This window comes from Cetorhinus maximus, chromosome 15 (assembly GCF_964194155.1).
Source record: "Cetorhinus maximus chromosome 15, sCetMax3.hap1.1, whole genome shotgun sequence".
NCBI classification, from domain to species: domain Eukaryota; kingdom Metazoa; phylum Chordata; class Chondrichthyes; order Lamniformes; family Cetorhinidae; genus Cetorhinus; species Cetorhinus maximus.
Window position 1 is genome coordinate 24,979,482 of NC_135893.1, and position 15,860 is coordinate 24,995,341.

The following is a 15,860-nucleotide window of genomic DNA, read 5'->3' on the forward strand; positions in this document are numbered from 1 at the left end:
ATCAGGGACCGCAGCATGGAGAAAGGCTGAGGCAACACACTCCTAAACAGTTGCACACAACTAGTTGGATTTTGGGCTCTCCTCCAGCCCCGCAACCCTTGAAGTATCTGGCTTCTTGAGTATCACCAATTTTAATCTCTCCACCACTGGTGGCCATTTCTTCCATTGCTTAGGCCCTAAGCTCTGGAATACGTTTCCTACACCACCTTAACTCACTTTCATCCTTTAAGACACTTAAAACCTACCTCTTTGACCAAGCTCTTGGTCATGGCGCGCTGTTACATTTTGTTTTATAATGCTCCTGTGAAGTGCCTTGGGGAGAAAAATCAGCTAGGTTTCCTGCTCCTGATCCTGCTTGCTTGCACACACTTTTGAAAAGGTGTATGAGTACAGGTTCTGGCTTGGCTGTGATCCCCACCACCTGCCACCCCTCCCAAGGTTAACTAGTTCAATGACACTTGTGGTCTTGCAATGGTCCTAGAAAGTGTTTGGAAGTCACAGAGTAAAATCCCAGCATGAGTCAATGCCTTCAGGAGAGGAAAAGAGAAAACTAGTTAGAACAACAACTTCTATTTACGTAGCATTAGCAGTGCTATCAATCAGCACTCCCCTCTTGAGAAAGTCCCACTCCATAAACCATACTGTCTCAATTGATCCATATGAACTTCAATGATTTCAGTCCAAGTTATTGCACAGAATTCCATAAAAGTATGCTGCTGGACATCCAGTTCTATCCTGTTAGATTTTGCACTGGTTCAGACTGCTTCTTTTGTTCTAGAAAAAGTCAGCTCTTCATTAAATTCACAAACTAAGTTTTTGGATGAATATTTGCATGGGCCTGACTATCCCAAGTGCCAGGAATGTCTCCTTGAAGTAACAAATGCGATCAAACTGAATCTCCCTACTTTTAGGTTCCTGTGAACCTTTTTCCATAAAGAGAAAATAAATTAGGAGATTGTCTCATTAAGTACAGACATCATTGGCGATTAAAGGAGAAGGTGGCTCTCAGAAGAAGTACTTCAATTTATTTCCCACCATCCTCCCACAAGTAAGTCTCTGATGAGTTGAGTTTTTGCTGCCTTGTGCAGACAAAGCACAAAAAAACTTGGAGAATTGGCAACAGTGCCTTCAAATGTGCCACCTTTTGTGCCTGCCACACTGTTTAAAAAACAAAATCACTAACTTTTCCTGCTCTTTTTCTGAACGCGCTGACTCTTGTAAGAGTATAGTTCCATAGGCAATTAGTGCTCACAGGTACTCTTCATGGAGTTCTTAAGACAGTGGGAGTGGGTGTGATGTTGAACCATGGGAAGCATTGTAGCTGGACCTTTTTTTAACCAATAGCTATATATAGACATGCACACAAACCTATGTCCACACACACACATACTTTTTTTATTCATTCACAGGGTGTGGGCTTCACTGGCTGGGCCATGATTTTTTGTCCATCCTTAGCTGCCCTTGAAAAGGTGGTGAGCTGCCTTTTTGAACTGTTGCAGTCCATGTAGTGTAGGTACACCCACAGTGCTGTTAGGAAGGGAGTTTCAGGATTTTGACCCAGCGATAGTGAAGGAATGGTGATATATTTCCAAGTCAGGATGGTGAGTGACTTGGAGGGGAGCTTTCAGGTGGTGGTGTTCCCATCTATCTGCTGCCCCTGTCCTTCTAGATGGTGGTGGTCGTAGGTGCCTTGGTGAATTTCTGCAGTGCATCCTGTAGATGGTATACACTGCTGCTACTGTGCGTCAGTGGTGGAGGGAGTGAATGTTTGTGGATATGGTGCCAATCAAGCGGGCTACTTTGTCCTGGATGGTGTCAAGCTTCTTCAGTGTTGTTGGAGCTGCACTCATCCAGGCAAGTGGGGAATATTCCATCACATTCCTGACCTGTTCCTTGTAGACGGTGGACAGGCTTTGGGGAATCAGGAGGCAAGTTACTCATCACAGGATTCCTAGCCTCTGGCCTGCTCTTGTAGCCAGTGTTTATATGGCCAGTCCAGTTGAGTTTCTGGTCACTGGTAACCCCCAGGACGTTGATAGTGGGGGATTCAGCGATTGTAATGCCATTAAACGTCAAGGGGTGATGGTGAGATTTTCTCTTATTGGGGATGGTCATTGCCTGGCACCTGTGTGGTGCGAAAGCTACTTGCCACTTGTCAACCCAAGCCTGGATATTGTCCAGGTCTTGCTGCATTTGGACATGGACTGCTTCAGTACCAGAGGAGTTGCGAATGGTGAACATTGGGCAATCAGCAAACATCCCCACTTCTAACCTTATGACAGAAGGAAGGTCATTGATCAAGCAGCTGAAGGTGGTTGGGCCGAGGACACTACTCTGAGGAACTCCTGCAGTGATGCCCTGGAGCTGAGATGACTGACCTCCAATAACCACAGCCATCTTCCTTTGTGCTAGGTATGACTCCAATCTGTGTAAAGTTTTCCCCAATTCCCATCGACTCCAGTTTTGCTCGGGCTCCTTGATGCCACCCTCAGTCAAATGAGGCCTTGATGTCAAGGGCAGTCACTCTCACCTCACCTCTGGAGTTCAATTCTTTTATCCATGTTTGAACCAAGGTTGTAATGATGTCAGGAGCTGGCAGAACTCAAACTGGGAGTCAGAGAGCAGGTTATTGCTAAGCAAGTGCTGATTGATAGTATTGTTGATGACCTCTTCCATTACTTTACTGATGATCGAGGGTAGGCTGATGGGGCGGTAATTGGCCGGGTTGGATTTGTCCTGCTTTTTGTGTACAGGACATACCTGGGCAATTTTTCACATAGCCAGGTAGATGCCAGTGTAGCTGTACTGGAACAGCTTGGCTAGAGCAAGTATCTCAACTCCAGTTGATTTTTCCTCCCCTGCTTGCATAGTTGCTATGCCTAATTTTACTTACCTGGTTAATATCTGCCATTGCAGCACAGACCAGAGAAGTAACTTGAGGCTTTCCTGGGCTATACTTCTCACCAGCCCCCACACTCTTTACTGAGAGAACTTCAGGTTCCATAGTAACAACATAAGAAGATGGATTGCTTTCACAATTATTTGGTTGAATTTTTTGTTCATTGGGGTAAGGGCATTGGTGCTGGGAGGCCACAACCACAAGCAACTGTTCTCAGAATTCGACCCTCTCCCACCTGAATTTGCAGTAAAAAGGTCAACATTGGATCAGTGAAGCTATAGGCAAATATCGGAGCTCAACAGATGGACAATTACCAATTCCTCTCGTGACAAGGTTATTGTTCCTAATAATGCCACTACAGACTGATAAATACAGAAACTAAGTGTCACATTCCCACTTGTAAAGAATCACAATAATGTGGAGTTAGCATAAAATAGCTACAGCCAATATTCTTTGGCTTGAAAAATTCATGTTTTCAGTTAAACACAAAATAAGTGTAAGTGAGTGTCCCAGCCTGGCTCACAACTGCATTGCACACCTTCCCCTTCGCACATGCGTTGCTATGTCCTCTCCTGAAGTCATTAACTCCTTGCTGGGGTGAGCTCCACCCAGGTTGGCATCTTGCGTGTCATGGCCTGCACAATGAGTGCTGGGTGGCTTTTTGACCTCGGAGTGCATAACAATTAAGCTGGATTCCCACACAGTCATGCAGTCACTGGACAGTAACCAGGAGAGTGAACCCCGATACATTGTCCTTCCTCCATGGACACTAAAAGCTAACAACAGTACTCCGACTACCGCCCTGGCTCGGATCAGCTAATTCTGCACGACCTGGAAATCAAACCTGGGACAGTATAAGTTACTGCAAATGGTTTGCTGAACTGAAAGTTGGAAGCCAGGTACACATTTAATGTGAGTTCCAATATTCCATTGTAATGCACAGCTGTTCTACTCACCCTGTAGGGCCTCTTTGGCTCGGGCCAGCTCGGTCTCCTTCTGAGCAAGCTGCACTTTCAGCTCAGTTACCGACAGGATCTCAGCCGATTTCCCTGCATTCGAATCCTCCAACTCCTTTGTCAGCATTTCCTTCATCTGTCTCAGCCACTGCACCTCCTCTTGGAGTTGGGAAACCTCCTCACGTAGAAGCACTGTCAACAAACCAAATACACACCTAGCATCAGACAGACAGCTCTGGAAAAAGCACTGCAAGCCCATTGGGTTTGGAGAGGGCAGGGTGGAGGGGGGTGATGGTGAAGGGTGAGGAAAAGGCAGGTTAACACCTCAAACTCTGATCAAGGATCTCCAACTGAAAAAGAAACTTCTTTCCAACAATGACCGACACAAACTGTCCCTTCATTACTGAACTATACTTTAGAATTGCACAGGAGGCCGTTCTTTTCTGGCTCGAAGAGCAATCTAGTTAGCCCCATTCCATTGCTTTTTCCCCATAACCCTGTAATTCTTTTCTCCTTCAGACATTTATCCAATTCCCTTCTGAAGACTACTACTGAATCTGTATCCTCCAGCCTACCAGGCATTGTCACTGTTCATTTGGAAATTGAAAGCAAAACTTTTAATATGAATCCATGTGGCCATCTGTAAAGCTTTCTGTCATGTGCATGTCGAGTGGGAATGCAGGAAGTTCACATGAAGAGCTGGGGCAGTGCTGATGCCATGCCACTAATTTCAGATTTTTAAAATTCATTCAGGAGATGTGGGCATCACTGGCTAGGCCAGCATTTATTGCCCATCCCTAATTACCCTTGTTCAGAGGACATTTAAGAGTCAACCACATTACTGTGGGTCTGGAGTCACATGCAGGCCAGACCAGGTAAGGGCAGCAAATTTCCTTCCCTAAAGGACATTAGCAAACCAGATGGCTTTTTACAACAATCGACAATAGTTTCATGGTCATTAGACTTTTTAATTCCAGATATTTATTGAATTCAAATTCCACCATCTGCCATGGCGGCATTCAAACCCTGGTCCCCAAAGCACTACCCTGGGTGTCTGGATTACTATATGCAACAGATATATATATACACAACAGATATACAACATGCAGTAAACTGCAGCTAATACACAGAATTGCTGACTAGCGTTCCATTTTATAACAGTCTGGAATGTGAGCATTGGCAGGTTATTGGCATCACAGCCAATTCAGATCCTGTTACTTCCTCACTGGCTACAGACTTATTGTTCCCTAGGCTGGCCTCCCACTTACCACTCACCCATGACTTTGCTCTCCGTATCCTAACTCGCACCAAGTCCTGTTCACCCACAACCCTGCTTACATGCATTGGTTCCCGCTCAGCAATTTTGTATTCAAATCCCACTATAGCCTCATCCATCCCTATCCCTGTAACCTTCTCCAGCTCTATGACCCTCCCAAATCTCTGCACTCCTCCAATTGTGACCTTCACATCTCCAATTTTTTTTTGCTCCGCCATTGGCAGCCTCTGCCTCTACTTTTTTTTCCCTTCTTTAAGCCTCTCCTTAAAACTTTTACATAGTGTTGCAGGATTCGCCTTTAGTATTCCACCTAGTACGTTATTTGCATTGACATAGCCTCCTCTCATTCACCTTTTATAGGTAAGGAATATGAGATTTGTTCCAACTAAGGATCAGAGCTGAGGACTTTCCCTGCACCAGTTCTGGCCTTGGATACTTCCCTTGAGCTTCAACGACTAAAATTGAACACAGGGTCCTTGTCAGACTTGCCGAGCTTGGCCAGCAGGAAGTTCCAAAAATCTACTAGGGATCATTGGTGAGGTGCAGTGGCTATACTAGCAGAAGGTGGTTCCACCTCAAAATAATGCACACTGCACTCCCCACCCCTACAATGAGATAACGGAAATGAAAATTGGGAGAGCTGTTATCAGGAGAGATACATCAAAGTGCTGTGATCTGGAATGCGCTGACTTAAAGTAGATTCCATAGTTGCTTCCAAAGGGAATTGGAAAAACACTCACAGAAGAAAGACTTGCAGGGCAATGGGGAAAGAGCAGGGGAGTGGGACTAACTGGATAGCTCTTTCAAAGAGCTGGCACAGCACTATGGGTTGAATGGCATCCTCTTTTGCTGTATGATTCTATGTATGATGAGCAGCTGGACTGATATTGCCTGTTACACATAATGGCACAAACTTAAAACGATCCCCACTATCTCCAGGGGAGGAAGACGAGAGAGAAATCTGAAGAAGAGAAAACAGAGAGAAAGTCCCTAGTCTAGTCACATCTATGGTTTTCACTCTTGCCAAACATCTGTCTTTGTCTCCCCTCGATTGCAGCCAATGGGACCTCACTTAATTGGCAGTTGTTCATGCGTGAGCATTGATAGGCTATTCAAAGGGACTGCTGCAGTTCCATACAACAGAATGCTAGTTACTGCATGTAAAACTACACCACTGTGCAAAACATTCCGAGAGGTTTTAACAATATAACAAGGCGCTATATCAATGCACATATCGGTCTATCAAAACCTGAGTGTTAAAAATTTTGTAAATTTTCCAATTAAAGGGCAGAGCCAAATGAGGGGATGGGAAGAAAATCAAAGGCCCAACTCCCTCCAGTCTGAATGGATGCAGCATTGTCAGCAGATTGATTGGAGGTGACTGACGGAGTGAAATGGACCATCACGGCTGACATTCCCACCCATCAAGGTCTCATCCTGCCTGAGTCACTGGATCAGAACAGTATAATAGCTGGGAAATGTCAAATAGGGACAAGACATAGAACGTCATTAATTTTACGCGAGCTGGGAGAAGCAAAGCGCCATACAACAAAACCTACATCTTTAAAATCAACCCCTTTACCCACGCCCAAATCCAAAATCAAGTACTGGGGTCTGTGGTTAACTAAACTGCCACTTTCTCTCCTCAACCCAGTCCCACCACCAAGCTCCCCCACCCCCAGAGCATAGCAGCCCAGGAACTTCCAAAAGAAATTCAAATAAGTTGAGCTAATAAGCTGTGGTTCAATACCAAAGCAGAGCTACTAAAATAAACCCTGTGGCTTCAAGAAGGCAACTTTCTATTCGATCTTCTATTGATATTGACAATTGTACCTTATGAACAGCTGCTGACAGAGACCCAGAGTTTGATTTGAAATTTAAACTGCAGCAATGGATTCCCTCAGTAATAGCTGTGGGAATCACAGCTTTCCAGTTTATAATGGGAGCAAAAATTAGGACAGAAAGGCACAGGGCTCATGGGAATCTTCAGCAAGTAAAAAGAATTTTTTAAGGTGTTAGCAGTGAACAATGAAAAACACAACTGCCTGCCAAAGATTCATGAGTAACCGGGCTCCACACATCAGCTGTCATTCAGTGGGTAGCACTCTTGCCTTGAGTTGGAAAGGCGTGGGTTCAAGTCCCACTCCATAGACTTGAACACACAACCTCAGTTGATACTCTAGTGTAGTATTGAGGGAGTGCTGCATTGTCAGAGGTGCAATCTTTTGGATGAGATGATAAACCAAGGCCCCATCTGCCCCCTCAGGTGGGTGGAAAAGGCACTATTTCGAATAAGAGTAGACGAGTTCTCCCCAGACTCTTAGCAATTATTTATTCCTGAAGCAACATCAATATCTATTCATTATCTCATTGCTGTGGACAAATTGGCTGCTGCACTTCATAAAAAGTACTTCACTGATCATAGAGCAACATAGGCCATGCTGATGCTCCATAAAAGCAAGTCTTTCTTTCAAACCGGCCTAAACGTCTGATCCGCAGTGTTGAAACAGGAATTCTTTTTGATTTCAAAAGAAAACTCCAGTAGACGAATGAGACAGTAACAAATAGAAAATGGTGGAAAGACTCAGCAGTTCAGGCAGCAGCTGTGGAGAGAGAACCAGAGTTATCTTTCAGGTCGATAATCTGTCACCAGAACAGGAAAATATTACAGATGTAACAGGTTTTGGGCCTGGACAAGTGCAGAGGGAAGGTCCGTTATAAGGTGGAGGTCTGTGATAAGGTGGAAGGCAGAAGAGCTATGAAATGATAAAAGCGATAATGGTACAAGGCAAAATGAGATGGCACACAAGAACACAATAAGTAGGAGCAGGAGTAGACCATATGGCCCGTCCAGTTTGCCCACCATTCAATGCGATCGTTTGCTGATCTTGGGCTTCAACTCCATTGTCCTGCCCATTCCCCATATCACTTGGTTCCCCTAGGCACCAAAAATCTGTCTATCCCAGCCATAAAAGTTTTCAACAATGGAGCATCAACAACCCTCTGGGGTAGAGAAGTCCCAAGATTCATGACTCTTGATAATGGGAGAAGATACAAAACATGTGAACAGCAGAATCATTACCAGCACCTGCTGTCCAAAAAAAATGGGAGCAGTGGTCATGAACCGAATTTGTTGAATTCTATGTTGAATCCAGAAGACTTTAAAATGCCTAATCGAAAGATGAGATGCAGTTCTTCAGGCTTCCACTGAGCTTCATTAGAAGAGAGCAGGAGGCTGAGGACAGAAGTCAAGAATGAAGTGGGACGGAGTATATAGCCTTTTTCATAAACGAGAAAAGTAATGTTTAACTTTGGTTGAATATTTGCTGTGGATGTCGGGGAGGATACTGACCGTGGAGACACTTTAGTCACATGACCTTTACCTCGTGCCAAGGTCAGGGCCGCAGGATTACTGAGGTGGCTGTACCTTGGCTGTTTGTACACGAGCAGACAATCTCTGCATGTACCCGCCATGCCCCTGCTGCCCATAAGAGCAGCACCATTTGCGAAGGATATTTGGATACAGGCTGCGTCCAGTTAAATACCTGTCAAAGTTGAGGTCATGGGAGAGCAGTGGTCAACCTGAGACTTGTGACCTGTGCATGGCAATCTCCCTTTCCCCTTTGCTGGTACGATCGTTGCTGCATCTTTCTGAGCCCAGAGACTAACAAATAGTACATGAACATAACACAGAGCCCGATCTGTGTGCTTATAGCATGACATGAACTGTGTGCATGTCTGCGGGGGAGAGGTGGGGTGAAAGAGAGAGAGAGACAGGCGAGAGAGAAGCAAGGGAGGCGAGAGAGGGGCGAGGGGCGCGAGAGAGGGGGAGGGGGGAGTGGGGGGGGGAGTGGGGGGGGGAGGGAGTGGGGGGGGGAGGGAGTGGGGGGGGGAGTGGGGGGGGGGAGTGGGGGGGGGAGTGGGGGGGGGGAGTGGGGGGGGGAGTGGGGGGGGGAGTGGGGGGGGGAGTGGGGGGGGGGAGTGGGGGGGGGGAGTGGGGGGGGGGAGTGGGGGGGGGAGTGGGGGGGGGAGTGGGGGGGGGAGTGGGGGGGGAGGAGGGGGCGCGAGGGGGGGGAGAGGAGGGGGCGCGAGGGGGGGGAGAGGAGGGGGCGCGAGGGGGGGAGAGGAGGGGGCGCGAGGGGGGGGAGAGGAGGGGGGGGAGGGGAGAGGGGGCGCGAGGGGGGGGAGAGGAGGGGGCGCGAGGGGGGGGAGAGGAGGGGGCGCGAGGGGGGGGAGAGGAGGGGGCGCGAGGGGGGGGAGAGGAGGGGGCGCGAGGGGGGGGAGAGGAGGGGGCGCGAGGGGGGGGAGAGGAGGGGGCGCGAGGGGGGGGAGAGGAGGGGGCGCGAGGGGGGGGAGAGGAGGGGGCGCGAGGGGGGGGAGAGGAGGGGGCGCGAGGGGGGGGAGAGGAGGGGGCGCGAGGGGGGGGAGAGGAGGGGGCGCGAGGGGGGGGAGAGGAGGGGGCGCGAGGGGGGGAGAGGAGGGGGCGCGAGGGGGGGGAGAGGAGGGGGCGCGAGGGGGGGAGAGGAGGGGGCGCGAGGGGGGGAGAGGAGGGGGCGCGAGGGGGGGGAGAGGAGGGGGCGCGAGGGGGGGAGAGGAGGGGGCGCGAGGGGGGGGAGAGGAGGGGGCGCGGGGGGGGGGAGAGGAGGGGGCGCGAGGGGGGGGAGAGGAGGGGGCGCGAGCGAGCGGGCGAGAGGGGGCGCGAGCGAGCGGGGGCGCGAGCGAGCGGGCGAGAGGGGGCGCGAGCGAGCGGGGGCGCGAGCGGGCGGGCGAGCGGGGCGCGAGCGGGCGGGCGAGAGGGGGCGCGAGCGGGCGGGCGAGAGGGGCGCGAGCGGGCGGGCGAGAGGGGGCGCGAGCGGGCGGGCGAGAGGGGGCGCGAGCGGGCGGGCGAGAGGGGGCGCGAGCGGGCGGGCGAGAGGGGGCGCGAGCGGGCGGGCGAGAGGGGGCGCGAGCGGGCGGGCGAGAGGGGGCGCGAGCGGGCGGGCGAGAGGGGGCGCGAGCGGGCGGGCGAGAGGGGGCGCGAGCGGGCGGGCGAGAGGGGGCGCGAGCGGGCGGGCGAGAGGGGGCGCGAGCGGGCGGGCGAGAGGGGGCGCGAGCGGGCGGGCGAGAGGGGGCGCGAGCGGGCGGGCGAGAGGGGGCGCGAGCGGGCGGGCGAGAGGGGGCGCGAGCGGGCGGGCGAGAGGGGGCGCGAGCGGGCGGGCGAGAGGGGGCGCGAGCGAGCGGGGGCGCGAGCGGGCGGGCGAGAGGGGGCGCGAGCGGGCGGGCGAGAGGGGGCGCGAGCGGGCGGGCGAGAGGGGGCGCGAGCGGGCGGGCGAGAGGGGGCGCGAGCGGGCGGGCGAGAGGGGGCGCGAGCGGGCGGGCGAGAGGGGGCGCGAGCGGGCGGGCGAGAGGGGGCGCGAGCGGGCGGGCGAGAGGGGGCGCGAGCGGGCGGGCGAGAGGGGGCGCGAGCGGGCGGGCGAGAGGGGGCGCGAGCGGGCGGGCGAGAGGGGGCGCGAGCGGGCGGGCGAGAGGGGGCGCGAGCGGGCGGGCGAGAGGGGGCGCGAGCGGGCGGGCGAGAGGGGGCGCGAGCGGGCGGGCGAGAGGGGGCGCGAGCGGGCGGGCGAGAGGGGGCGCGAGCGGGCGGGCGAGAGGGGGCGCGAGCGGGCGGGAGAGAGGGGGCGCGAGCGGGCGGGAGAGAGGGGGCGCGAGCGAGCGGGAGAGAGGGGGCGCGAGCGAGCGGGAGAGAGGGGGCGCGAGCGAGCGGGAGAGAGGGGGCGCGAGCGAGCGGGAGAGAGCCCGCGAGCGAGGGAGAGGGAGCGCGCGAGCGAGGGAGAGGGAGCGCGCGAGCGAGGGAGAGGGAGCGCGCGAGCGAGGGAGAGGGAGCGCGCGAGCGAGGGAGAGGGAGCGCGCGAGCGAGGGAGAGGGAGCGCGCGAGCGAGGGAGAGGGAGCGCGCGAGCGAGGGAGAGGGAGCGCGCGAGCGAGGGAGAGGGAGCGCGCGAGCGAGCGAGAGGGAGCGCGCGAGCGAGGGAGAGGGAGCGCGCGAGCGAGGGAGAGGGAGTGCGCGCTAGCGTGAGAAAGAAAGAAAGAAAGCAAGGAAGCAAGCAAGAAAGCAAGAAAGGAGAAGATTTTAACCTAACCCATTAATTGGGAATGGGCTGGTTCGGGACAGATACCCAATTTACAGCCCATTAAAGTCTAAGAAGAATGCAATCGGGCAGGGTGTAAAATGGCTGATCAAGTTAAAATTGTGGCTTGTGTGTTTATCAGTCTGGCAAAGGTGGTATCTTTTGTCGCAGAGGCTCACAAGACCAAGGGAACCTGTGGGAAGGGGAGGGGGCAAGGAGAGGGGGAGAGAAGGAGTTGTGTATTTGATGTGGCCTTTCACCAGGGCAAAAGCTTCTTTCATTTCTCCTCTCTCGTGCTGTGACCCAATGTGATATTCCAACAATAAAAAGGGTGGGTAGGTAAATTCTAATCTGCAAATATTTGGTTTTGAATGTCCATGGGGAGCTCAATTTTGTTGTAAGGTTTTGCCAAGTAATCACAATTAATGTAAAGTGACACCCACACATTCACATTGAGAGAGACTGCCATGTAAAGCTGAAGTGTTGGCTATCACGTTTCCTTGAATTTTGCTCCTGTGATTTGCACTCTAGAAACTTTGAATAATCAAACGAGAAATTACACATCCCTGAAAATCAGTCGAATGCTGATATTAAAGCTTAGCGCTCAGTGCTGGCAATTTCTGTCAGAATGCTGTGGGTTCAAGGGTTTGAGTATAAAATCTAGGCTGACAGAGCAGTAAAAAAAAGACTTGCATTTACGAAGGCAGTGATGCTTTTTATGACGTGCTTTGCTCATCTACATAACCACGGCACCTGGAGGCGGTTCATTGTACATAAAATGTTTTGAATGTGATAAGATGCTTTCCAAATCTGCCTTTTGTTCACTGGAAACAAACAACAACAAAAGCAGAAACTACCAGTCTAATTTTGGGGAAGTTTTCTGTTTTAGTTTTCAGTCTCCTGTCCTCTCCTAGAGACCTTGGTTTTTGCCCAAGTACAGTTAGTTTGACAGACATTGGCTCACCATCTACCATCACTCCCCAGGTCAAATCCAAGGTGTTATTCTTCATGTCAGTCCAATTAAAGGATTTTGATTTTCTATTTAACCTCAAAGGTTTCACAGCCCTGTCAGATGTTGTCTCCACTGGTCTCAGGGTCCTCAGAGTAGGGGTGAGATGAAACATTCACGCCTCTCACCATCTGGCAGATCCTGCTGGAAGGTTTGTGAGGAGATGCTGGTTGAGGACAGGATGGAGATTGGTTATTCATCATGAGGACTTCTATAATAATGACTCCATCTGCCTGTGTAATACAGAAGGGTCACTGTGCTTAGGGAGAACAAACTTTGACTCTGAAGATTGGAGAATAGAACTGTGCTGTGGACTGATCCAACTAGAGCCCCTTCACTGGCACTACCCTGACTCCATCCTCATTCTCAGGACCTCCAAAACATTGCCAGTCTGGGTCCAATGTAGCCTGACTGAACAGGGGAAAAAAATTACAACAGGATCTGGCATTGGTGGTCACTGTAGAATCCTTGGTAGTCAAGACCATAATGTATATGGTTACAGGTCACCTGTGGGAAGGACATGAGTTGAGCATCACAAACCACTTTACCAATGTGATACCTCCATGGTCACCAGTTCCAGTCAGGTTAACGCCAGGAGATAGCCAACCATATGGTGCCTGGATCATTCCAAGGATGCAGTTGCCTTTAGCCTGTCCCAACCAGGAAAACCACTGGCATCACAATCCTGACCCAGCCTTCCTAAGCATCTTAGTTGAAGGGGCAACCTAGGGGCTAATAAAAGTGAGGAAATTGAGGTACTCTCAGCAGAGGAAAACTACTGGAGAAACTCAAGGGACTAAAATCTCAAATAGCCACTCAGTTGTAACAAACCACTACAAAGACACACACAAAAAAGGAATGAAACCGGATGAACCACCCAGCATTGACCTAGGCACTGGGAACAACAATGGCAATCGCAGCCCTGCAAAGTCCCCCTTATGAACATCTGGGAGTTTGGGAGAGCTGCCTCTCAGACTAGTCAAGCAACAGCCTGATATAGTCATCCTCACAGAATCATACCTTAAAGATAATGCCCCAAACTCCACCATCACCATCCCTGGGTATGCCCTGTCCCACCGGCAGGACAGACCCAGCAGAGGTGGTGGCACAGCAATATACAGTAGGGAGGGAGTTGCCCTGGGAGTCCTCAACATCGACTCCAGACCCCATAAAGTCTCATGGCATCAGGTCAAACATGGGCAAGGAAACCTGCTGAATACCATGTACCGCCCTCCTTCAGCTGATGAAACAGTGCTCCTCCATGTTGAACATCACTTGGAGGAAGCACTGAGGGTGGCAAGGGCGCAGAATGTTCTCTGGGTGGAGGGACTTTAACGGTAGCGCCACTACAGACCGAGCTGGCCAAGTTCTAAATGCTGCTAGGCTGCGGCAGGTGGTGAGGGAACCAACGAGAGAGAAAAACATACTTGACCTCATCCTCACCAACCTGCCTGCTGCAGATGCATCTGTCCATGACAGTATCGGCATAGCCCTTGTGGAGATGAAGTCCCGCCTTCACATTGAGGATACCGTCCAGCATGTTGTGTGACACTACCACCATGCTAAATGGGGTAGATTTCAAACAGATCTAGCAACTCAAGACTGGGCATCCATGAGGCACTGTGGGCCATCAGTAGCAGCAGAATTATACTTGAACACAATCTGTAACCTCACGGCCCAGCATATCCCGCACTCTGCCATTACCATCAAGCCAGGGGATCAACCTTGGTTCAATGAAGAGTGCAGGAGGGCAAGCCAGGGGCAGTACCAGTCATACTTAAAAATGAGGTGCCAACCTGGTGAAGCTATAAAACAGGACTACTTGCGTGCCAAACAGCATAAGCAGCAAGTGATAGACAGAGCTAAGTGATCCCACAACCAACGGATCAGATCTAAGCTCTGCAGTCCTGCCACATCCAGTCATGAATGGTGGTGGGCAATTAAACAACTCAATGGAGGGGTTGGCTCTACAAATATCCCCATCCTCAATGATGGAGGAGCCCAGTGCAAAAGAAAAGGCTGAAGCGTTCGCAGCAATCTTCAGCCAGAAGTGCCGAGTGGATGATCCATCTTGGCCTCCTCCGGAGGTCCCCAGCATCACAGATGCCAGTCTTCAGCCAATTCGATTCACTTCACGTGATATCAAGGGTTGAAGACACTGGATACTGCAAATGCTATGGGCCCTGACAACAATCCGGCAAGAGTACTGAAGACTTGCTCCAGAACTAGCCGCACCATAGCCAAGCTGTTCCAGTACAGCTACAACACTGGCATCTACCTGGCTATGTGGAAAATTGCCCAGGTATGTCCTATACACAAAAAGCAGGACAAATCCAACCCAGCTAATCACCGCCCTATCAGTCTACTCTCAATCATCAGTGAAGTAATGGAAGGGGTCATCAACAATGCGATCAAGCTGCACTTGCTTAGCAATAACCTGCTCACTGATGCCCCGTTTGGGTTCCACCAGGGCCACCCAGCTCCTGGCCTCATTTACAGCCTTGATTCAAACATGGACAAAAGGGCTGAACTCCTGAGGTGAGGCGACAGTGACAGCCCTTGACATCAAGGCAGCATTTGACCGAGTGTGGCATCAAGGAGCCCTAACAAAACTGGAGTCAATGGGAATCACAGGGAAAACTCTCCACTGGTTGGAGTCATACCTAGCACAAAGGAAAATGGCTGTGGTTGTTAGAGGTCAGTCATCTCAGCTCCAGGACATCACTGCAGTAGTTCCTTAGAGTAGTCCTAGGCCCGACCATCTTCAGCTGCTTCATCAATGACCTTCCTTACTTCATAAGGTCAGAAGTGGGGATATTCGCTGACGATTGCATAATGTTCAGCACCATTCATGACTCCTCAGATACTGAAGCAGTCCATGCCCAAATGCAGCAAGACCTGGACAATATCCAGCCTTGGGCTGACAAGTAACATTCACGCCACATAAGTGCCAGGCAATGACCATCTCCAACAAGAGATAATCCAACCATCACCACTTGATGTTCAATGGCATTACCGTCACTGAATCCCCCACTATCAACATCCTGGGGTTACCATTGAGCAGAAACTGAACTGGACTAGCCATATAAATACTGTGGCTACAAGAGCAGGTCAGAGGCTAGGAATCCCCAAAGCCTGTCCACCATCTACAAGGCACAAGTCAGGAATGTGATGGAATACTCCCCACTTTCCTGGATGAGTGCAGCTCCAACAACACTGAAGAAGCTTGACACCGTCCAGGACAAAACAATCCGCTCGATTGGCACCACATCAACAAACATTCATTCCCTCCACCGCTGACGCACAGTTGCAGCAGTGTGTACCATCTACAAGATACACTGGAGGAATTCACCAAGGCTCCTTAGACAGCATCTTCCAAACCACGACCGCCATCACCTAGAAGGACAAGGGCAGCAGATAGATGGGAACACCACCACCTGGAAGTTCCCCTCCAAGTCACTCACCATCCTGACTTGGAAATATATCACCGTTCCTTCACTGTTGCTGGGTAAAAATACTGGAACTCCCATCTTAACAGCACTGTGGGTCTATCTACACCACATGGTCTGCAGCGGTTCAAGAGGGCAGCTCACCACCACCTTCTCAAGGGCAACTAGG

General features: G+C 51.2%; 1 protein-coding gene across 11 annotated transcripts in view; it reads right to left on the bottom strand.

Moving 5' to 3' along the window:
- The window catches only part of LOC144690556 (kazrin-like), a 536,288-nt gene that overhangs the window by 179,827 nt on the left and 340,601 nt on the right, over nucleotides 1–15,860 (bottom strand). For all 11 annotated transcript variants that reach the window (XM_078558154.1, XM_078558155.1, XM_078558157.1 and 8 more), the window contains one exon: nucleotides 3,856–4,047. In XM_078558154.1, coding sequence (XP_078414280.1) covers nucleotides 3,856–4,047 — 192 coding nt within the window. The remainder of the gene's footprint in view (nucleotides 1–3,855; nucleotides 4,048–15,860) is intronic.